The sequence below is a fragment of the Mustela nigripes genome, chromosome 9, assembly GCF_022355385.1.
Source record: "Mustela nigripes isolate SB6536 chromosome 9, MUSNIG.SB6536, whole genome shotgun sequence".
Lineage (NCBI taxonomy): Eukaryota > Metazoa > Chordata > Mammalia > Carnivora > Mustelidae > Mustela > Mustela nigripes.
This window is the reverse complement of record NC_081565.1, coordinates 3,650,693-3,674,583: the sequence shown is the minus strand read 5'-3', so window position 1 is coordinate 3,674,583 and position 23,891 is coordinate 3,650,693. Positions and strand designations below refer to the sequence as shown.

At 50.6% G+C, this 23,891-nt stretch overlaps 2 protein-coding genes across 5 annotated transcripts in view; one reads left to right on the top strand and one right to left on the bottom strand.

Moving 5' to 3' along the window:
* DDX31 (DEAD-box helicase 31) overlaps positions 1-2,151 on the bottom strand; it is a 70,921-nt gene extending 68,770 nt beyond the window's left edge. Inside the window, exon 1 of one of the 4 annotated variants that reach the window (XM_059410456.1) lies at positions 1,567-2,151. In XM_059410456.1, the coding sequence (XP_059266439.1) occupies positions 1,567-1,998 (432 nt within the window). In that variant the 5' untranslated portion in view covers positions 1,999-2,151. Of the gene's footprint in view, positions 1-1,425 lie in introns of all 4 variants that reach the window. The other 3 variants (XM_059410459.1, XM_059410457.1, XM_059410458.1) reach the window with 3 other exon arrangements.
* Positions 378-19,588, top strand: GTF3C4 (general transcription factor IIIC subunit 4). The gene is made up of 5 exons (XM_059410462.1): positions 378-1,358; positions 8,372-10,183; positions 13,218-13,348; positions 16,731-16,819; positions 17,555-19,588. Exons 1-5 carry the CDS (start codon positions 1,002-1,004, stop codon positions 17,617-17,619), a joined length of 2,454 nt encoding a protein of 817 aa, XP_059266445.1. The 5' UTR covers positions 378-1,001; the 3' UTR covers positions 17,620-19,588.
* Positions 19,589-23,891: the final 4,303 nt, after the last annotated feature.

Genomic DNA, 23,891 nt, shown 5'->3' with positions numbered 1-23,891 from the left:
CAGCCGCCCCTCCACCCCGGCTCCGCGGCCGCCCGGAGCGCCCCGGCGGCGCAGCGCTCCGCGCCCAGACACGTGCCGTTCAGCGACTTCTCCCGAAGCTGCTAGACAAGCCCACCTCCCCCGGACCTCGGTCGGGAGCTCGGAACCCGCCCAGAGGCCGGAACTCACCCGCCTCGCCTGGGCCCGGCGGGGTCCGGAGAGCGTCCCGGGGCCGCCGGCCGGGGACTCCGCGCCGTGGAGGCGCAGCCCGCCGGCCGCTGCCATGGCGCTCGGCGACGCGCGGGCTCGGGCGGACGCGGGCGGGCGCGGGCACCCGCGGGCGCGGCCGGACCTGCGGAGCCCGGCCCGGGGCTCGCCTCGGCCCCACGTGGGCGGCGCGCGAGGACCCCGCGTAGCTGCCCCGCCGGCTCCTGCGGCCGCGCCCCTTCCGGGTCCCTAAGGGCCCAGGGGCCACGGCGCCGGGGACTCGGGACGGGGTGGCCGCTCCGCTCGGCGCCCCTCGCGGCCCGCCCCGCGGCGGGCGATGCCACGGGACACCCAGCCCTGGAGTTGGTGCTGGTGAAGTTCTCCGAGTGCGTCTAGAAACACGGGGCCGCGTGCCGCCCAGCCACCGTTTCCGTCGCTTGCTGCCGGGCCACCGCGGCCTCGGCGCTTTCCTTGCCCGGGAGGTCTCCACAGGGGCCTGGGGCTTGGTCGCCCGGAGAGGGAGCCCTCGCGGCCCCCTTCCCCTCGCCCACCCCGGCCGCTCCTCCGTTCCCCCCCGCCCACCGAGGAGGCGCGTTTTCTAGACAGGCAGCGCCTTGGCCACCTGGCAGGGCTGGGTCGCCTAGCAACGGCGGGGTCCTTCCTGGCTCGGCGGCGCTCGGGGCCTGAGGGGAGAAAGCGGCGGCGGAGGGCGCCGGGGCCCGGTGGCGGCGGCGGCGGCGGCGCAAGAGGCGGCAACCGGGCGGCGGCGCGGGGTTGGCGCGCCCCGGAACCCCGGCCTCTGCACTTGAGAGGAGATGAGCGCGGCCGACAAGGCCCGGGTGGGGCCCGCGGCCGACGGGCCTGCGCCGCCGGAGGAGGAGGAGGGCGAGGGGGGCGGCGAGGCGGGCGGGAAGGAGCCAGCGGCAGACGCGGCCCCCGGGCCCAGTGCCGCGTTCCGGTTCCTGGTGAGTCGGCGGGAGCCGGCCGTGAAGCTGCAGTACGCGGTGAGCGGCTTAGAGCCGCTGGCCTGGTCCGAGGACCACCGCGTGTCGGTGTCCACGGCCCGGAGCATCGCTGTGCTGGAGCTCATCTGCGACGTGCACAACCCGGGCCAGGACCTGGTTATCCACCGCACCTCGGTGCCCGCTCCCCTCAACAGCTGCCTCCTCAAAGTAAGTCACCCCCCGGACCCCAGCAGGTCCAGGGGGTGCTTCTGCCTCCCTCCCGCGGCCGCGTTACCGGTCCCTGGGGAGTCTTGGCCTGCGCCCATTCCGGGGAGTCCCGTCGTCGCATCCCGCGCTGGGGGGCTGAGGGCCGGGGTCGCCGAATTTAAAAACAGAAAACCGCAGCGGTTCGCGCCCCGTTTTCCGGACCACCCACCCCCTTCCGACGCACACAGGTATCCCCCGAGCCTTCGTCGGAGCCAGGTCCTCGCTTGGCCCCGGCGCCTGCCCCACTGCGATGACTCTCGGTGGTGCCTTCTGAGACTCCGCCCCCTCTGACCCAACCCCAGACCTCGCCTCTACGGTGGCTCCCATTGTTTGGAACCGACTCCCTGGGCCCTCGTCCGGCTTTGTTTACTGTGACGTGCCCTCCTCCCGTGCCGCTCCTGCTTTGGAGAAGACCATCTGGGCCTTCTCTAGCGACTTGAGTGCATGAGTGTTCCTTCTCGCCTCGAGCAGCCGGGGATTCCAGGGTTTTCCTTTCACAGCGGGAAATCTTTGGGATTGGCATGGAAGGAAAAGCTTTCGGAAATAAATGCGGTTCTCGGATTTCAGGGCCTCTGTGTACATTTAGTGTTTTCAGCTTCATAGAAGCCAAGTTTGCTTTCAGAACTTTACGGTGCCTAGTTTTACTGTTTTAGTATCACTATCTTCGAATTTATTTTTTTTTTTTCCCAGATAGTAAGTCATATCCTTCATTAATGGTTTTAAAGTATAAAAACGTTTCCTGTCTCCTTTATAAATCTTTTTGCGTGTATGTGATCTATAAGGAGTGTGCATTTATTCGTTCCCCGGATACTTGAATAGCACCGTGTATGAGCTAGGTGCTGACCGCGGTTCTGGAAATAAAGCAGCGTACCAAGCCAAGTGCCTGCCTTCATGGAGCTTACATTCTTTGGCAAGTCATGAACAAGTACGACTGTAATATCAGGTGGTGATAAGCACTGTAAAGGTGTATATCCACGCCCAGCGAATGTATTTATTTGAAAGTGGAAGGTTTTAAAACTTTTTCTGCACTGCCATTTTAGACATGAAATCATTAGCAGTGGGTAGGGAGCAGGGAGCCCACACCCCCTTTTTATATCTTTAGCACACTTAAACGTTTTACATTTATTTATTTTTTAAGATTTTATTTTTATTTATTTGTCAGGGAGGCAGAGAGGCAGGCAGAGGCAGAGGGAGAAGGAGGCTCCCCGCTGAGCAAGGAGCCCGATGTGGGACTTGAACCCAGGACGCTGGGATCATGACCTGAGCCGAAGGCAGCCACTGAACAGACTGAGCCACCCAGGCGTCTCACACTTAAGCGTTTTAAACAAACAGTTTGTTGTTGCATTAAATCACTGGTAGACTGATAGGACTAAACCCTGAAAATCTTCTTGGAGAAGGTATGAACAAATTGGCTCGAGTGTAACCGCATCAGGTAGACAGATATTGTTAATAATGTGAACTTGAGAAACAGATGGAGGCAGAAGAAAGTAGCTTAAAAGGAATAGCCTTACCATTTCTAAGGATGTTCGTGTGTACACAAACTAGAGAAAACTTGAACTGTGTGTCCAACGTGGTCCAGATTTAATGATTTAGCAAGGAGAATTTTTTTTCAATTTAATTTTTTTAAAAGATTTTGTTTATTTACTTGACAGAAAGAGAACACAAGTAGGCAGAGTGACAGGGAGAGGGAGAATCAGGCTCCCTGCTGAGCAGAGAGACGGATCTGGGGCTCGCTCATAACCCGAGCCAAAGGCAGACACTTAACTGACTGAGCTACCCAGGTGCCCCAGCAGAGAGGATTTCTCAAGTGGGGGAAGGAGCAGAGGGAGAGGGAGAGGCTCTTAAGTAGGCTCTGTACTCAGTGCAGAACCTGTCGCAGGGCTCAATCCCACGACCCTGAGATCATGATCTGAGCTGAAACAGAGTTGGGATGCCTAACCGACTGAGCCACCCAGGCGTCCCTAGCAGAGAGAATTTAAAGAATGGCAGGAATAATGAGGGGAGACCCTTAATCAGGGAGTGTTACCTGGTGGTGAATCTGAAGGAGACCTGAGAGAACATTGGATTTGTCTTGTAAGAGGAGCAGAGGGGCATCCGGGTAGCAGGAGCGAGGTGTCCATCTGACTCACATACGTGATTAAGTCGTAGACATACTTTATCGTTTGTGTGAGTAATGATGGGTCAACAGACAATCTCTTCTAGAGAGGGAAAGTGAGGTGAGGCCAACTTAGGAACTCCGAAGGTCAGTCTGAAGAAGTTGGCTTCAGTCTAGGAAGCCCAAAGGTGCTGTAACAGTCTCATGAGCATGGACTGGCCTGGAATGGTTCAGCAATATGAATCTGGGGGGGCCAGAAGACGATGATTAAGGTTAGTCTAAAATAGAGGGTACGAATTTGGGCTTTGGCACAGCAATATAGGCCTGTCTATACAAGGATGATGATAAAACCTGTGTTGTTTAGACTTTTTTTTTTTTTTTTTTTTTTTTAGGGAAAGAAAGAAGGCGTGTGCACAAGGGGTGGGGAGGGGCTGAGGGAGTACACGGGCAGCCTGTAGATACTTGAAGTGATAAACTCTGTCATGCAGATATGAAGAAAGCAGGGGCTCCATCAGTACTGTAGCTGTGGATGTGAAGATAATACTCTGATAAAAACTGGACTCATTGGTTGTGCAACTGTCTAATAAGTAATAGGAAATCTTTCGTATGCCGCTTGTAATTAGTGGCTCGCTTGGAAGTTAATGAGTGGCACCTTCCCCTTGCGTACCGTTCTTCGGTATGCGTGTCACACAAACCATCCATCAGTTGCAGTCTCCCCAGACTAGGAGCATTTGGTGAGTGAATGCTGAGCCGTCCCTGCGGTTCTGAAAGAGGCCTCTGTCGGGTATATCAGGGCCGCAGTGGTAGGAATGTAAAGAAGTCTGTATCAGTACTTTGATGGCTTTACCCTTGGCAGTGCCTAGGGACTTCAGCAGCTCTGTACTGTCCAGCTTGCCTTGGCTCTGACATGAAAGGTGGGCGGCCATTCTGCAGCCTGGATCAGTTCACTGTAGGGCCCTGCTAGAAGGCTAGATGCTCAGCCCCTCTGAAGCTTTTGCTCTGGGATCCCATTATTTAGATTATGAATTTCAGGAGAATGTGCAGTTTCATGGTAGTTCAAATATCTGCCATTTGCAAGTTACTGTCCTGGACACCGAAGTTACATGGTACCAAGGAGAACGATGTAAGTGAATGATATGAAAAGCAGTAAAATTGTAATTTAAGAGTAATTTGCAATTTTTCTGCCCATTGGACTGCTGATTTAGTGACTCATCTAATTGGATACAATTCCAAATTCTAATAAAATTTGAGTGACTAAGTTTACTCTGCATGAATTTTCAGGCTTGTTAGAAAGCATTAACTCCATCCACATTAAGTTAAATAACTGTTGGCTATCTTTGGAATCTTACACCTGCCTTCAAGAAGCTTCCTGTAGAATAGCTTCAAGTGAATTTCCGTTCATTAGGTGCTTACGAAGGAATTAGCTATTAGTAGTCATAATGGCCAATTGAAAACAGTAGTCTGTAATTCAATGACTGGCTGGGTGTGGTCCTCTGGGAACTGGACTGCTATGTAGTGTACTCCTTGGCCATCTGAGCACATGTTTTAATTGATGGCTGGTTTTGTGACATGGAGACTTAAAAGGAGGGGCACTGGACTCCTTCAAACTAATACATCAGCAATTGCTACACAAAACCATTCAGGTTTTCCCTGCTGTTGAGATCCAAGATTTTCTCTATCCTGTCAAGGATTCTTCCTACAGTGAGCAGGACCATGTGTTTCTTTTATGCCATCCTCTGCTGCTGTTCTGGGGTATAGGTCCTGTCAAGTTTACTCCTAGTCCTAGAGTAACTTTGTAGTACATTTACCTGTCCTAAGGATTATTGATTTGGTGATTTTATATCTACCCTTTATCTGGTGGACAATTTCATGTCTACTCTGCGTTTTACATACTTTATTAGGGCTCATTAACTTGTACTTAATCCCCAGAGAGTGTCCCTCTCCTCCTCACTAACAGCTACTGACCCTTATTAATAGATGCTGTACAGGTATCGGGCGGCTTAGCCTGTAGGGACTCTGATCTCAGGGTGGTGAGTTCAAGTCTCAAGTTGGGCATGAAGCCTACTTAAAAGATGCTTTATTTATATTGACTTATTTAACTTTCCTAACTCTGTGACACATATATTATTGTGTTCTTTTTATGAATGAGAAAATTAGGGCCAGAAGGTTTAAGTAATTTGTGCAGGGTTACAGAGCTCATATGTGATAGAGCCAGGATTTGAACCCAGGTAGTCTGGCATTTTTAGTCATTATGCTGTGCTTCTGTGTAATACTTCAGATTTTATCTACCCATACAAAGCTCTGGGCTTTGATTAGCATTATTTTATTAACAGGCTAGCCAGCTGCACCTCTGTTTAATTGGGATTTCCAGTCTATTTCACTGGCATGTCCATAGGTGTATCTAAGAGGCTATCTTAAATGCCTTTCAAAATCAAAATATACTGCCTAAGACACCATTTTCAGAGTATTCTTTAGGAAAATATAGGATGATACCACCCGACAAAGTTTTATTGTTTAAAAAAAAGTTTGGGTGGGGGGCGCCTGGATGGCTCAGTGGGTTAAAGCCTCTGCTTTCGGCTCAGGTCATGATCCCAGGGTCCTGGGATCAAGCCCCGCATCGGGCTCTCTGCTTGGCAGGGAACCTGCTTCCCTTCCTCTCTCTCTGCCTGCCTTTCTGCCTACTTGTGATCTCTGTCTGCCAAATAAGTAAATAAAATCTTTAAAAATAAATAAAAATTTAAAATGTTTGGAAAACTGGTTAAGTCAGAAGCTCCCTGGCCAAGGCATTTAATGTGCTCCTGAGAGCCTTCACGGAGAAATGATGTGTAACTTACGATGTTCCCAAGACTTAGGTGGCCACAGAACTCTTTTTCAAGAGACAATTTAGGGGAGTAATGTTCTATGTAACACAGTTTAGGAAAAGTTAGTCATCTGACTCATTTGTTGGATACCTTTATATCTACCTTTCTGTACTACTTATGTCATTTAGCAATTCCAGCAGAAAAGAGAATAAGATTAGATTTTTCCAGTTATCCTATGCTGGTTTTTAATGATCACGTCTGTCTGCACAAACTTTTTTTGTTTGTTTGTTTGTTTGTTTAGGGGCATCTGGGTGCCTCTGTCAGTTAGGCATCTGTCTTCGGCTCAGGTCATGATTCTGGGATCCAGCCTGGCGTCTTGGCTCCTACTCAGTGGGAGTCTGTGTCTCTCTTTCCCACTGAATCCCCCCACCCCCGCTTGAACCGGCTTCGCTTGTGCATGCTCTCTCTCTCTCTCAAATAAGTCAATCTTTATTTTAAAAAAAGATAATTACTTGAGAGAGAGAGAGAAAGAGAAAGCATATGCGATCATGAGGGAGCAGGGAGAGGGAGAGAGAATCCCAAGCAGACTCCCCGCTGAGCACAGAGCCTAGCACAGGGCTCCATCCTACAGCCCTGAGATCATGACCTGAGCCCAAACTAAGAGTCAAACACCTAACCAACTGAGCGACCCAGGCGCCTCACAAACCTTTCTTTTGTTAACAACTGAGGGATTTTATTCCCTAGCAGGTTTTATGGTCTGTAGTATTTGTTACCTATTTTTCATTTAGGAGATATTTTAAAAGTGTTTCTTGTACTCTGGTTTTCTGACACATTTCCAGTTATCCAAGCTTTATCAAAGACTCGTCAGTCATTTGGAGTTCAGTATCTTCCAGGTTTATCCTGTGTGTCCTAGAGTGTAATTCCTCTGGGCTTGGGGACTTAAACTCATTTAACGTGATTTTTATTATATCCATATATGTCTTAGGCTTGAATTCCTTTGTAATTGTGTAATAACTACCCTTTCCAGTTTGAAGATCAGCTTCTACATAAAAGGAGATTGTCACTAAATCTGAATGATTCTGCTTTCTTGCTCTGGGTCAATTTCCCTAAGGACAGTAGGGTCAAGTGTTTTTCTCTTCCTGCTTTGCACATCTCAGAAGACATGGTTCAGTTGACTTATGCTTTATTTTGGCTTTAGTCTTCCTGGCTCCAGATCACTGTTTTTTGGTCATTTGTCTCTTCCTTTGTCATTAATGTTCCTTTAAAATTCCTTTGAAGAGCTTGCCATCATACAACCAGGCACTAAATAAACAGCCGCGCTGGTATGTGGCACAGAATTGGAGAAGGAGAAATGGGAGAAAGCCAGAAAGATCTCCGAAGGCTTCAGAGAGAGGATTAGGTCTGGTAGGACGGATGGGATTTAGACAGGAGAGCAGCACCCCAGACTAGGGGCCACGGGAGGCCGAGGACGGAGTACTCAAGGAATGGCAAGTGGTTTAATCGGAGTGGACGTTATTCTATGGAAGCAGCAGACAGAACAGTTGGAAGTGGCCTTTCAGCATGATCCCTAAGTGAAATTTTAAATGGAGACTTAAAACTGACATTTGTAGCACAAAGACGTTGTAAAAACCCAGATACCCAGTTGTATCAACGATGTATGCGGAGGTGTGTTTTCATGAATATGTCACGTATCTATGGCTTTAGGACTAGGTCAGCGAAGTGCTGTGTTGACTTAGGGATCAAGTACGTCCCTGTGACGGCTGCTGTTCGTGGCAGTTCTAAGAAGAGTGTGGGAGCCAGGCTTTCAATAATGGCGACATGTATTCTAATCCTTGAGAAAATTTTTACTTTCCCAGTAAGTACCTGTTTCCTTTCAGACATGTACTTGATCTTTTAAATGTATGTCTTTCAAAATTAACGGAATTGATACAAAATTCTGTGTATATTAATGTGGCCCAGTTAAAACTGATTAATCAGTTAGTACCTAAGTACTAACTGATTAAGTACCTAAGTAATGTCCATGTATTCCTCCTAGAGTGCAGTATTTATCTGAGAGTTTTTGTATCTCTTTGTTTCAGGTTGGCTCAAAAGCAGAGGTTGCTGAGTGTAAGGAGAAATTTGCCACCTCCAAAGACCCCACAGTCAGTCAGACTTTCATGTTGGATAGGGTGTTCAACCCTGAGGGGAAGGCCTTGCCACCGATGAGAGGATTCAAGTATACCAGCTGGTCCCCCATGGGTTGCGATGCAAACGGCCGGTGCCTCTTGGCAGCACTGACCATGGACAACCGCCTGACCATCCAGGCGAACCTCAACAGACTGCAGTGGGTCCAGCTGGTTGATCTGACTGAGATTTATGGAGAACGACTCTATGAGACCAGTTACCGGCTCTCTAAAAGTGAGGCTCCAGAGGGGAATCTCGGGGACTTCGCGGAGTTTCAGAGGAGGCACAGCATGCAGACCCCAGTCCGGATGGAGTGGTCGGGCATCTGTACCACGCAGCAGGTCAAGCATAACAACGAGTGCCGGGATGTGGGCAGTGTGCTCCTGGCAGTCCTCTTCGAGAACGGTAACATTGCTGTGTGGCAGTTTCAGCTGCCCTTTGTAGGGAAGGAATCCATCTCTTCGTGCAACACGATTGAGTCAGGGATCAACTCTCCTAGTGTTTTGTTTTGGTGGGAATATGAGCACAATAATCGGAAAATGAGCGGCCTTATTGTGGGGAGTGCTTTTGGACCTGTAAAAATTCTTCCTGTCAATCTCAAAGCAGTTAAAGGCTATTTCACCTTAAGGCAGCCCGTTGTCTTGTGGAAAGAAATGGACCAGTTGCCCGTGCACAGCATTAAATGTGTTCCACTTTACCACCCGTACCAGAAGTGCAGCTGTAGCTTAGTGGTGGCTGCACGGGGATCCTACGTGTTTTGGTGTCTTCTCCTGATCTCCAAAGCAGGTCTCAACGTCCACAATTCCCACGTCACAGGCCTTCACTCACTGCCGATTGTCTCCATGACTGCAGACAAGCAGAATGGAACCGTATATACCTGTTCCAGCGACGGGAAGGTGAGGCAGCTGATTCCCATTTTCACCGATGTCGCATTAAAGTTTGAACACCAGTTAATTAAACTCTCGGATGTGTTCGGCTCGGTGAGGACACACGGGATAGCAGTGAGCCCCTGCGGCGCATACCTGGCTGTCATCACCACCGAGGGCATGGTCAACGGCCTCCACCCCGTGAACAAGAACCACCAGGTCCAGTTTGTTACTCTCAAAACCTTTGAAGAGGCAGCTGCTCAGCTCTTGGAATCTTCCGTTCAAAATCTCTTCAAGCAGGTGGATTTAATAGACCTTGTGCGCTGGAAGATTTTAAAGGATAAACATATCCCTCAGTTTTTACAAGAAGCTTTGGAAAAAAAGATTGAAAGCAGCGGAGCCACCTATTTTTGGCGTTTCAAACTCTTCCTCCTGAGGATTTTATATCAGTCCATGCAGAAAACCCCTTCAGAAGCATTATGGAAACCCACCCACGAGGACTCCAAAATCTCATTGGTTGACTCCCCTGGGATGGGCAATGCCGAGGAAGAGCAGCAGGAGGAAGGCACGTCTTCCAAGCAGGCGAACCGGCAGGGCAGAGAGGGCGACGCGGAGGACCCCGCCGACGACTCCCTGACCCAGACTGGAGATGCCGGGGGCCGCGAGCCGATGGAAGAGAAGCTCCTGGAGATCCAAGGGAAGATCGAAGCTGTGGAAATGCACTTGACCAGGGAGCACATGAAGCGAGTCTTAGGGGAGGTGTACCTGCATACCTGGATCACAGAAAACACTAGCATCCCCACTCGAGGCCTCTGTAACTTCCTGATGTCTGACGAGGAATGTGATGACCGAACGGCACGGGTAGGTGTTTTCTCAGCAGAAATGCTAAAACCGCAAAAGATCTGCTTTCTTCATGAGGGAGAAATGGTCTACGTGGCATTCGCTTTGATGTTTTGTAGGTAGTTGGTTGGCATGAGGTGCAGGAGAATAAATAGAGAACACGGATTAATGCAGGGGACACATTCAGATCACACAGGAAATACTTCCAGTCACCACAGCCTTCACTGACAGGCAAGACTTGTGGGCGGGCCGAGATCCCCAGGCCCGGGATGAGCTGGCCGAGGCTTCAGTTAGCGAGTAGTATGTGACTGGGCGGTCACAGCAGGGGAAGAGTGACACCCTGCTTTCTTTCCTTCCTGTTTGCACAGGTTCTGGGGGTCTGGGGGTCAGCACTGGCGACAGCACAGGGATTGGTGACACTTGGGAGGACTTGAGATCTTTGATACAGTCAGGGAGGGCGTGTTCAAGGAAGCAAATGATTACTCACAATGTTTATTTTTACAAAAACTGGGCATAATCTTGATCTTGATTTATAAGCATCTTAGAGTCTTATCCAAAATGTATTCCACAGAATTCAAGTTCCCTGATAGAACACCAGGGTTCCAAGCTTGAGGAAATGCCATAACACTCCGTCCACCTCTTAGAGGGTCCCAGTGCACCTTATCCTTCTAAGGATTCTGAGAATTCCTGTGGAAAAGAAACCACTTAACTTTATGTAGCTCATTGTTATCCTGGTATCAGGGAACCTTTCTTTGTGAACGAACAGCCGCTAAAATTCTCCAGAACACCACCACCACCAACAACAAAATCCTGAAGAACTTGTTTCAAGGAACATACTTTATTTTATACTAAAATATTCAAAACCACAAAAGCCTGTGTTCCTTACTACTGTTAAGATTGACACTTATTCTCACTGCCTAAAGTCTTGCTTAAAATTGAAGGCACTAAAATGAAAATATCTTCTTGCCTAACATTAAACCACTCACAAATTCCTTGTTGCATTTTCTTATTGGAAAGTGTGTGTGTGTGTGTGTGTCCCCACCCCTGAAATCATTACACACAGGAGATTTTCATGTAACTAATTTTCCATCTTTGAAAGCTTTTAAAAATTGTTTCATTGTGGTCTCGAATTGTGCAGACCACACACAGCAGACCATTGTGAAAAGTTTCCTGGCGATCACTGTTTCACAGGACCTAGAGGGAGTATCACAAGAGGCTGTGAAAGACTGACAAAACATTTTAGGAAATAGGAGGTGCGAGTTGGCGGTGACAGCTTAGGCAGTTGTCCACGTGTGGCGTGAATGCGGGGACGGCCAGCAGTCCCGAGGCTCCAGCAGAGCCAGTTTGAAGAAGGGAAGATGATGCCTCTGCTTATCGATAGAACCGAGTTTGGAGTAGAAACACTGCATTTCATGTCCAAAAAAATCCCACCATGTGCACGAAATGAACCTTTCCACACCTAGTGCACTGACATACTAGTGATTACGCACTGTTTGTGAGATTCTCACACTGCCTGGTGTGTCAGTGCCGTTAGACCAGCGGTGTTTATTACCGCTGCCACCCCCCCCCCTCGGCCTTTTTAGACCTTTTTTTCGTAATTGTTCCTGCCTGTGACATTTTAATAGTTCCACAGCTATATTTTGTATATATTTGTGGTAGATACTGCCTAAATGTACTTTCTGCATAAAAAGGGTAAGAATTTTTGTCCCCCCCAAGAACCAGTATTTGCTGTGTTGGAAGGAATGTCTCCTTTGGGGAGACATCCCCTTTGGGGAGACATCCCCTTTGGGGAGACATCCCCTTTGGGGATGTGTGAGTTGCTCTGACACAGGAGGGCCTGCTGGGCGAGGCTGGTGAGAGCACCTAGAAGCAGTTCTTCCTCATGTAAAGTTGGAGCGCGTCTCTCTTAGAGCAGTTCTAAGCAGATTTTGCCATGGCACCGGTACCAGGATATTTGGGCTCTCTGGAAGAGAAGGGAGTGTGGTGGTCCCTGCTGGAAGGATCATTGATTAGAACTCTTAAGGCTGAAAAAACAGAAGGCCAAAGCCAGTGGGCTTTAAGTTTGTAAATTATATACAGCGTAGTTAAGACACTCATTTTGAGCTATTAAGAAACCCTCAAAACTTCAGTGAACTAATTTCAGTGAATGGTTGAAGCAGAGAGTTCCTCTGCGAGAACTTAACGTATAAATGGTTTAAAAACGTCGAAGGACGTTGTCTCCTCGTAAGATGAGAGTCCTTAAGGCTTGGTGTACCCCGTACCTTCGAATGACATAGCCAGTGAAGGTTTTTTCAACCAAATAATGAAGTAGAGCAGCGTGTTTTAGACTTCCATTTTTAAAGTGGTATAATCCTAATAATCAAGGCAGAAAATAGCGATTCTGAAGTAGGGCCAGGGTCTAGAGCCTGCCCTGTCGGCCTCTCTCTCTGCCAGTCCCAGGGCCATAGCGGGGCCCACCCTGCCTCTGCGATGGGGCTCAGTGGACCACGAGCTGCGGGCTGCTGGACTAGGTTGCTCACGGGTCCTGGGGCTGGCAGAAAGGGGAATTATCTTTCAAAATCCTGGTTATATTTGCAAGCCTGTCTTAGAATAAGCATTTTGTATTTTGTACAATTTTGTATAAGAATGGACGTTTGTACAATTCTACAAAGTTAGAATTTCACATAATACTTGGCCCATAGAGATGATGCTTTTCCTTCTTAAAGTCACGTTACAGAAGACCTAACTACTTGGTCTTCCAGTAGAACTCTGAACTCCGTGTTTCAGGAGCTGCTAAAACAAGGCAAGTGATAAGGTTTTTGTTTTCAGTAGTTTTTTCTTTAGTTGTTGGGGTTCACCCTGTTGTCACAGGGTCACCAAATGAATCTATCCTCCTCAGCCGGTCCACCCACGGTGAGGGTCTAGCTTAGCTGCTTCCAGACAGTATGACCAGCCCGCGTGGAAATGCAGGCCTCCGAGCCCGGGGTCGCACCGCGTTCTCTGTCGTCCCCCGGTCTGCTTCTGCGAAGCCTCGCACTCAGCGCCGCTCAGTGTTGCTACTGCTTTGTCCCACTAGGTGCTGATCGGACACATCTCAAAGAAGATGAACAAACAGACTTTCCCTGAGCACTGCAGTCTGTGCAGAGAGATTTTGCCGTTCACAGACCGCAAGCAGGCAGTCTGCTCCAACGGCCACATTTGGCTCCGGTAAGCCGTTCGCTGTAAGCCAGCCGTGTTTTCGCTCATTGTCCACTTTTGTATAGTGCAAGCCCCTGGGTAGTGTGTGTCCAGAATAATGTGCCTGTGCCACTGGGTTGGAGAAACGCCGCTGTTAGAAAACAAGATGTAGACTTTATCAGTCTGAGTTAGGCAGGACACTCTTTTAGAGGATTTTTTTTTACTGCTTGAGATAGGGTGTTTTTTTGTTTTTGTTTTTAAGATTTTATTTGAGAGAGAGAGAGAGAGAGAGAGATCATGAACGGGAAGAGAGAAAAGCAGACTCCCCACTGAGCAGAGAGCTCAATGTGGGGCCTGATCCTAGGGCCCTGAGATCAGGACCCGAGCTGAAGACCAAGGCTTAACCACCTGAGCCACCCAGGTGCTCCAAGAGGGATTTCTTTATTTTGATAATACTGTTTTCCTTTGAAGTAGCATTAAATTTTTAAAAATTGCTACAAAAGTAGTACCTATTTAAGCTAATGGACTACAAAAGAAGAGCGAATGCACTTCTTTTGGTTTAACTTTATACTGAAGGTGGAGGTCTTCCTTCTCTTACCGTCCCGTGTCACGGTAAGAGGGCAGCTCAGTGTGCTCGGGTTTTAGAGACCCGGGAGCTGCGTTGACACCGCGGTTGCTCCCCCTTCCTCCCCGCAGCCCCTTCATCTCCTGGCTTTCCCCTCGCCTCTGCCTCTTTCTCCGTTGTCTTTCCTGATTCTCTCCCGTCTCCTTGATGTCCATTGTGGACCTGCTTCTCTTTTGTCAACACTCCTTGGCAGTCGTGGACCGTCTGCTTTTCTGCCGGTCCCCTGTTCACGGTCTCTGCTTGGAAGATTCAGAGGGGTTTCAGATGCGAATCCAGCCTTTCCTCACTGCCTCCACCTCTGTAGTCCTCGCGTGAGACACTCTCGCCCAGATTTCTGTGGTTCCCTCCCCACAGGGGTTCCCGCTGCCTCCCTTGCCCTCCAGCCCGGGTGCCGCGTGGCCACGGCTGCGAAGCCTGCTAAGATTCACCCACTCCACCCCTCTCTGCTCAGAACGCTCCGGAGGCCGCCCATTCCTGATGAGTAAAAGCCCGAATCCCTTTAGTGATCAGAGCTGCACAACCCGGCCCCGCGCTCACCTCATCTCCCGTTTCCCCGCCTTGCTTACGTCACTCTCCGCGTACCGGCCTCATGGTTCCACACGTGTACAAGGCGCCTCTCCTACTTCAGGGTGTCCGCCTGGATTGCTGTCCCAGCGGGTGGCCGCATGGCTTCCTCAAGTGCCCCTTTATCAGTTAGCCTGCCTTCGTGGCCACACTGCCAGCACTGTAGCACCCCCCGGCGTGCCCTGCTAGCACCCCCTGGCATGCCCTAGTGTTTCGAGTTGCTCTTCCTTGCCATATTGGCCTCCCAAGTGGCCATCACCACTTCACAGATGCTTTACTTCCTGGTTCTCCCCCTCCTCTGGAGTAGAAAGCTCCATGAGGACAGAGAAGCTTGTTTTGTCCACAGCTGTTCCTAGAACAATGCCTGGTCCATGGTAGGCACCCATTTAATCTTTTAAAATTATTTATTTATTTAAGAATGTGTGCTCTCAGTGGGGAGGGGTGAGGGAGAGAGAAGCCCCAGCAGACGCAGCTCGGTGTCACGCCCTTGAGATCACAACCTGAGCCAAAACCAAGAGCTGGACGCCCAGCCGACTGCACCACCCCGGCGCCCCCACCCATTTAATTTTTTTAATTTATTTTTAACAGAAACAGGATTGTGCTACACTTCATCTTTTCCTTTTTTTGAAGATGTATTTATTCGAAAGAGGGAGTGAGCATGTGAGCAGGAGGAGAGGTGGGGGGGGTGGGGGGAGAGAGAGAGGGAGTCCTCAGGCAGACTTTGTGCTGTGTGCAGAGCCTCAGGACCCTGAGATCATGACCTGAGCCGGAATCAAGAGCCACCCAGGCATCCTGCTGCACATCCTATCTTATCAACCTGACAATTCTCTTCTCAAAATATTGTGGACATTTTTTTCACATTACTACGTAGATCCTTTTTTTTTTTTTTTTTTTTTTTTTTTTAAGATAGGTCTACTTTAGAGGGGGCTGGTGTGAGCAGGGTCAGGGACAGAGGGAGAGAGAGAGCATCTCAAGCAGGCTGCCTGCTGAGCGTGGAGCCGATCATGACCTGAGCCAAAATCAAGTCGGACTCAACCGAGTCACCCAAGCGCTCCTAGACCCCATTTCCAGTGGCTGTAGAGGGTTTCCCAGTACAGACGTTCTGTTATTTACTTCCTTGTTGATAGATACTTGGATTTCTTCGGAATTTTACTGTGTTCTTATGCTTTTTTCTAATTTGATTTTTAGGGGACGAATGGGAAGCAAGTTTGTAATAGTAGTAGGCTTGTAGTAGTAACACCTAACATCTGTTGAGCACAGCAAGCATGCATGGGGGCACTGCAGTCGTTTCTGTTTTTACAGGTGAGGAAAGGGGGGCCTGGGGGACATGAATAATTTGCCCAGGGTCATCCAGCTGGTGACCGCAGCACTGAGAGCCTGGCAGTCGGGCTCCAGAGTTCACATGTGTCACCACGGTGCACCATTGTCTCTTGATGGGTTCTTCCACAGAAATTATCTTCACATTTGCTGGATGGAGTTAATGCTGGAAGGTCTCAGTGTAATTTCTCCATGGGAGAATGGGTGCTTGCTCTCACTCTGGTGTAGCCTTTCTTCCTGTAATACCCAAGTCTTTTCTCGAGGTCCCCCTACTTGCACTCTTTCCCCTCACCCCCTTCCTCTCTGTGTTTCTCTGCTCCTTAGTTACTCAGCTGAAGAACTGATCTGTTGGGAAGCCTTACCTCCACAACCCACCGTGCACTCTGCCATCGCCTGGCGTCTCCCCTTCCCTCACTAGCCTGGTCCCGGTGGATGCTCAGGGAGTGGTCACAGCATAGAACTGAGCCTGTGAACATTTGTTCATGTCCCATCTCGTTTTTTGCACCATTAATTTTGTATCTTTCAGGTTTTCCCCACTGTACTGTCAGATTCTTAAAGATAGTGCTTTCACCTAATCTTAAAAATCACATACAAGAATAATTTTCCATATAATACATGTTCATCTTTTTTAACATGTTAAAAATTCAAAGTATGGACAGAATAAACTCTTTCTCAGACTTGCAATTGGCCAAAAAGAAGCTGCCCCGACTGGATTGGAAGCTTTCTATCTCCTGGTTCAGCATGCAGACCCTTGCTAAATGTGGGCGAGTCTGGCCAGCTTTGTGCAGAGGGATATGCGGTTGCCACAGGCTTGAGAACTCTTTCTGTGCTTTCCTGGTTAGTGTGCGGGTTGACGGTACCATCGTCCGTGGCTTCCTCCTGATGATAGCGTCTGTCTTCTCTCAGGTGCTTTTTAACCTACCAGTCGTGCCAGAGCTTGATATACAGAAGGTGTTTGCTCCACGACAGCATTGCTCGTCATCCGGCTCCGGACGGTGAGTGCTTCCCCAGCCTCGGGCTTCGCCTGGCCTTGCCTACGGCCGTGCGGGACGGCAGGCTCGCTCTGCTCTTGACGGGATGGTCAGGAAGCAACGACTCATTGAAAGATGAGAACTGGAGCAGGTCGCGTGCATTTCAGCGCATGAGGAGGGCTGCAGGGGGCTCGTCTGTCCCTGCAGACAGAGCGTCTGTTCAAGAAAATGCCAGAGCTTGTTTTAGGTGGCAGATAGAGGTTATATTTGGATGGGAGGTCTGCAGATGGTAGGGTACACAAAGACACAAGTCGCTAAGGCAGAGTGTCCACATACACACCTGGAGTCATTCTTCAGTAGCCACGCTGGGGTTTTTCAGGTTTTTCAGGACCGGGAGAAGGTGTTGCCCCAGTACGGTCGCGCCTGTCCGAGTCACGCATCTAGAAAAGGACCGTTACTGTCATTTTATCAAAGGGGATTTGCACATTAACAGCATAGGAAGGATGTCTCCTCGGAACGAAGCTCAGTCCTTTCAGCCAAAGAAACGGAGCTTTGTGAATCCCTCGCTCGTGGTCCTTGCGCTCCCATCCCCTCGCAGAGGCATGAAAATGTCCCCACACACGTAGCTGTGCGCAGCGCGCTTTCTTCCAGCCTCTCGGGAGCGCGGGAGTGAGGCGTGTCTGAGAACACGGGCTCGGCAGCCCGGCCGCCTGCCCTCTCTGAAGCTCACGCTGGGTACTGCTTGTCTCTCTCTCGCAGATCCTGACTGGATTAAGAGGCTACTGCAGAGCCCCTGCCCTTTCTGCGATTCTCCCGTCTTCTGAGTGGCGGCGGTGGGAGCCGGGACGGGCGCGCTGCGTGGCGGAAAACCCCCTCGGGCTGAGGACGTGGGATGTGCTGGCTGAGCCCGGCCTGCGCGTGGGCCGGCCTCCTCGGGAGCGGAGACAGGGCCTGGGAACTCCTTTCTGAAGTCCCGTCTCGTCTCCAGGGACTAGGGGGTATCTCTGAAACGACCGAACGCAGAGATTGTAAGTCATTGTGAGCGGAGCGCTAGCCCCCCACTCCTCCCCCGGGGAGGAACACTTTCTTTTCAAGTGTTTTGACTGAAGCAACCTGAACAGAAAGAATGCCCTGTCATTTCTGGGAACAGAATGATCTCTTCTGGAGAGTAGGGGTAAGGGCCCTGCTGGACCGAGTTGGGCTTTGATGCCTGCCTTGGACTGGAACTGCCCCGCGGCTCCGCAGAGCGTGGGTCACGGGCCCGGGCGGTCGTGCGCCAGCAGACACAGCGCGTGTCCGAAACGGCGCTTGACCCCGATCCTTTGTTCCCACGAACAGCCACAGATCTGTATCCCACGGAGGCTCGTCTCTGCTGCGTACTGAAAACGTGTTCATAAAACGGTATTTTTAAGAGGTCGAGGCCAAGACTAAAGTTGGTTTTAATGTGTCAAAAGATCAGGTGATTCCTGTAAGTAGATAATGGTGACTTATTTTTGATGAGCTCCCATGTGATTGGATCTCCAGTGCTGACTCCTTGCCCTGTCAGGGAGGTCGGGGATTCCTCTCCGCGCTCTCACCTTCCTGCTCCTGACTGTCGTAGCCCAGATGAGATATTTGTATACAGAAGAAAAAGAATATTTTCTCCTTTAAACTTCTAGTGTTTTTAATGTTGATGTGTCCAGACATTTCAGTTGTATCCGCTATAAGAACCTGCAGGCCATCTAGAGACTTTCAGAAAACTTGCAGAAAGCGACGGGCAGCCCCGGCGTGCGGGTGCTCGTGCTCCAGTGCCACCGGCAGCTCCGTGGAGAAGCGCCCAGGAATTTCTTCCCCGCAAGGGTCCCTGATACTTAGAATGTAGCTCTTTTCCTGTGGGCTGTTCAGAGACGTTAGACATTAATTGGTCTTAAAATCTAAAATTAAAAATGGACATTCGGGAATTACAGTGTTCTTGGATTGCAAAAATAGCGTCCTAGAGCTCGGTGCTAAGCAACAGGACTGTGCTGCCCACGTGTGGAAATGGTGCGTCCTTCTGGGACGTAGGAAGGAAGTACAAAATGGGAGATTCTCACTCCGCTTACGTGCTGGCTATTTCGCCTTTATTCTAACACTTACTCCTGCCTCTGTCATGATTCCTCAGTGAAGGACTTCTCGTCCTTGCTTTAGAAAACTTGCTCTGTGGACAAGACACACAACCGCAGACCGCTGTGGGTCCCCCTCCCCCGCACCTCTCCCCCTCCTCCCCGCCACAGGCACCGGCCCCCAGAGCCCTTCAGAGGCGCCTCCGAGCTGCCTGCCCTGAAATGGCTTCTGTTTCCTGTTCAGATTGTGTCTTGTCTCCTGTGCTTAATTCTGTCTTTGCTGGAGTCTCCTGCTTCGCTTTCTCTCCTCAGTCATTTCAAGATAGTGTTGATCCCGATACGGGGGCCGCACATTGAATTGGTTTTCCAGAAAGAGAAGCAGGCGGCACGGGGATCGCGAGCTGCACAGCTCAGACGTCACATGGCCCGTCGCTGTCTCACGTCCCGGGGACCAGGCGGTAAACATGGCGATCATGTCAAGGAAGTTTTTCATAATCATGGCTGCTTAGTTTCACTTACTCTTTGTTCCTGATCAGGGTCAGTGTTTGAGCTGTTCTTACGGGGAATTTTGTGCCGCTGCCATTTAAAACTTACATTAAGTTTTTATTTAAAGCAGTTGTACGTTTTGGGGGAGATGGACCTCTTGGGAGTTAACTAAAAGGGTCTCCTGAATTATGTATTTTCTGTAGGAATAAACATGGCAACTGTTTTACTAGAACGTGACTTCTCTCTGCACGGGGGTAGGCATTCCGCAGACTCAAAAATCCACCCACCACCTCAGCCTGAATTCCGTGCCTGGAGCAGGGAGGGCCCCCCCACCCCCGCCCCAGCACGCCCCCCTCGTGCATGGCCGCATCGCGCACACAGCCAGCTTCTGCTTGCCCGTCAGTGGGACTTGGGGAAAGCAGGGGTGCCACCCAGAATCTTCCGGCCCACTGGCTCTCCTGGCTTACACTTGTCCTGCCCTCCATGCTTCCTAGAACGTGCCTGATCCGTTTGGTGGATTTCAGGTTTATCTCGGCTGTCACCTAAGCACTGGGTGAGAAGCGTCAGAGATGGTGGAGGGCGCGTTGCTGCGCTGCCCGGAGCCAGGCGCGAAGACCGGATGCAATTAGACCTTTCCAGCTACTACTGCACGCTTGCGTTCCGGGCGTCTGATACCCACACCTGTATCCCGCGCGCTCTGCCTGGGGTTAATTTGTCCCCATTACTCCAGATAAGAAATTGATGGCTTGTTACGCTTGATACTCCTTCCAAAACCCTCCTGTGCCCGGCACCCGCTCTTCAAGCCGTCTCGACCTACTATCACATCTGCCGAAGCTACCAATTATTTTTCAGTGTCAGGAGTTATTAGAACCGCTGGCGAAGCTTGTGGCTGAGTGTGACATCTTTCTGCTTCTCTCTAAGACGACGTGGAAGCATGTGGGTTGGACCTGTTCGCGAGTGCCAGGGGTTCATTAGGTGAAAGGAACGTTAAAGGGTGATAACTAAATAGAAAGAGACTTTCTGTTGTAGTTACGCCGCTGTCGGCTAAGAAGCAGAAGTCGATGCTTATTGGTACTTGTTAGGGGGTGCGCACGCGTGTTTTACAAAACCCCTGCTCCCTGGCAGCTCCCCTCGCAGCTGAAGAGGAGCTGCCCGGTTTGGTGAGTTACCGCGGCTCCGGCCCTGAGCCCGGACCTCGGCCCCCGCCTGCGGGCTCTGTTCAGCCTGCTCGCCCCTGGCCCCTCTGCTCTCTCGTGCTTTTCCGTCCTGGTGAGGCCCGCTTAATTTCCCTTCCTCTTGTTTTCTCGGCTTCAGGACACGTCCAGAGCTAGCAGATTTCACGTTTGAAAGGGCAGTAGATCAGTGATACATTTTCTAAAAATTACCTCACACAGTAGGTCTCCTTCCTAGAAGAGACGATCGTGCACAGTGATTTTTCTCTCTAATGGTAATAGTGTTGGCTTTTAACCTGGTAAATTATATCCGGTTTTCTTCAAGACTCTTCATTATTTCCCTGGCAGAGTGCTGAGTAACTCTTGGCTGGCCTTTGGGGCTAGAGTCTGCTAAAGTTTAGCCCCTGCCACTACCGGCTGCCCCACGCCAACGTTGTTCCTGACGAACAGAAATGCTGGCTAAGTCAACTGGCCTGGTTTTTTATTTTATTTTTTTTAGATTTTTAAAAAATTTATTTGACAGCTCACAAGTAGGCAGAGAGCAAGGGGAAGCAGGCTCCCTGCCGAGCAGAGGGGCTGATGCAGGGCTCGATCCCAGGACCCTGAAATCATGACCAGAGCCGAAGGCAGAGGCTTAACCCACTGAGCCACGCGGGGGCCCCAGCCGGCCTGTTTTTTAAGGGAAAGGTAGATTCTGCGTATTTTTTTTTTAGACGTTGGCAGCACTAACAGCCAACAGCCAGACCAATCACGAGTGTCTTCGGTTAGCCCACTGTGGACGTGGCGGGCCTCTGCACGGCTCCCGTGAAGGATCACGAATATACCTTTACGTTCAGATGATTCTTCCCCTGGGGTGGAGGTGAGCGTTCAGTGAGACCATGGATTGTCCAACCCTTCTCCTCACGACTGTCCGTTTTAAAAACGCCTAGAAGGCCCGACTCAGTGGTTTCCATTTCTCTTATTGGTGTGCGCGCCAGCCGGCAGCTGCAGGGACAGTCAGCTGTGTCTCGGGTCTCCTAGTCAACTTGGAACCGCTCTTTCTTGAAGCTAAAAAGGCTTCTTGGAGTTAAGAGCTTCCCGTCTGCTCACCTGATGTCTGCTATTTAAAATGATCACGGAGCAGGTGAAACCCGACTCTCCTTGCGTTGCGTGAAGACCAGTTTGCTGACTCTGGAGTTGCTCCTGAGGGTCCTATAGCGTCTCTATCCTGATGACAGAGCCGGGTTTTTCTGAAGATGGGGAGCTCGGTTCCGAGGCACTGATGAGACCGGTCGGCGGAGTCTGTAGACAGGATGAAGCCTCCCAGCTGCCCATGTCCTCTGTTTTAGAGCACGGCTCTTCCTGAAAACGGGCAGGAAACCGATCAGTTTCACGGGGCAATGGCTATAGAAACGTCCCGTAAAGTAGTTAGTCCTTTTGTTGTAGGACTCCCAACCTCTTTATCTGGTTAGGTGGTTCAGCTTTTCTTACCTTGTGTTTTTTGTTATAATACACCTGGTGGGGGGGGGTCCTAACATACACACGGAGCATTATATGAATTTCCAACTTAGGGGCGCCCTTCCTTCCAGGCTTGCCCGCAGTTGAAAGAGAAGATGACAGTCTCCTGCCGGCGTAAAGGTACAGGCCGTCCGGGCGAGACGCTGCCGGCGGGTTGGGGAGACGGACGTGGCAAAACTCTAAATCCTGTTATTTCCGCAGCGAAAACGTGCTCGCCTCACCCTGAACTCCTGTCGCTGTCACGGAAAGGTCGGGCGGCTGGACTGGATGGTGTAGGAGGCGGCCATGGCTTGGAGGCACTTCTGCTTTCTCCGTTTAGGCTGCTGGGGGCTCGGGTGGGTTGTTTTTGGTACGAATGCAAAACTAAAAGCAAAAATGCATTATTGGGTCTTTTTAAAGACTTTGACTCATATTTGTACTTCATGAAAGGAGCCTGAATATCAAACCTGTTTCTACAGAAACGAGACTGTAGAGAAAACGAAGTGTGTGTTGTGTATAGTGATATTTTATGTTTACCCGATACCTGTGCTAATCTTTGTGCTCAGCTTTGAATTACATGTATGTTTACATAGGACATTTTTTTAAATAAAAAGAACGGGCGTCTGAAAACTTAAGGTTTTAGAAAGAAGAGAGTTTCTTATTCTTACCATCGGATTAGGTGGTATGTTCCAGACTTTTGGTGTTTAAATAAAACTTGTAAGAATAAAAGCGCCTTCTGCTGGAATAGCCCGCATCCAGAGAAGTCGGCCGCTTCCCTGCGCTGTCGCGTGTCTATACACAGTGGCCGTTACTCGGCCGGAAGCTCCTCGGGGCGGGAGCTGTCAGCTTCGTCTGGGTCGCTCTGCAGCACCCGCTGCGAAGTGCCTGGCCAAGAGGGTGCTCCCGACTCACACAGTGACGCACTTCCTGCCACCTCTAACATGATGCGTGGTTCCCTTTTCTAGCACATTCAGAACCGCAAAGACGACCCGAGGAGGGCCAGGTTCCTTCCTGGGTTTGAGCGGAGGGTCCCTGGTCGAACCGGACGGTGCCGTATCCTTAGCACGACCTAGCTGCCTTTTCCTGAAGGTCCCGCACCGGTGTCGTGAGTTTTTAATACTAGGACAGAGGTTGCTGGAAAACATTCGAAGTGGAGATGATCATAGAAAAAATGAAATGGAGACTTTGGAGGGGGTGTCTGTGTCCGGACGGCGCCGCGGGGCAGTCTTACCTGAGTTTCCGCGCAAGAGAAAGTGACAGGCACTCAGTGGCCGCAGCAGGCAGCTTGTCGGCCGGTCGCCCGGTTAAGGAAAGGCCGCGGGCGTTGCTTTTCCCCACTTTGGACCCCTCCGTGGCTTATATGGTTCTAGCACTCAGAGCCCAATCCCGTCGCTCTGGGCCTCCAGCGCCGCACACCTGGCAGCGTGTTCTGTGATCACGGGGTGACCTCGAGTGTGTCGTGTTTGTATGTGGAGCCACTAGTATCCTCTTGGCCACTTTTTTACTCAAAATCAATAAGTAACAATTGTTTGCATCTCTTATCAGCTTCACATGGTTCGTAGCAAAGTTGAGAAACCACCTCAGGGCCGACCCCGTCCGCAGCGAGGGCAAGTAAGACCCAGACCTGAGCAGCAGGGGCAGGAGCAGCTGCGGGCGTGAGGACAGCGGCCAGGGGCGACTCCATGGGTCGGGGCGGGGGGCCTTGGGTTTCTTCCAGAACGAGGGACAAGGAACGTGAGGGAAGGAATCGGTAGAGGGTCAGTAGCACATGAAGCCTCGGGTTCTCGACAGTGTCCCTTAAATCGTGTCTGCCGAAGACGTCCTACATGAAGTGGCGCCCCGGGGCTTCCACGGGGACGTCCCCGTAACTGTCCTGCGGGA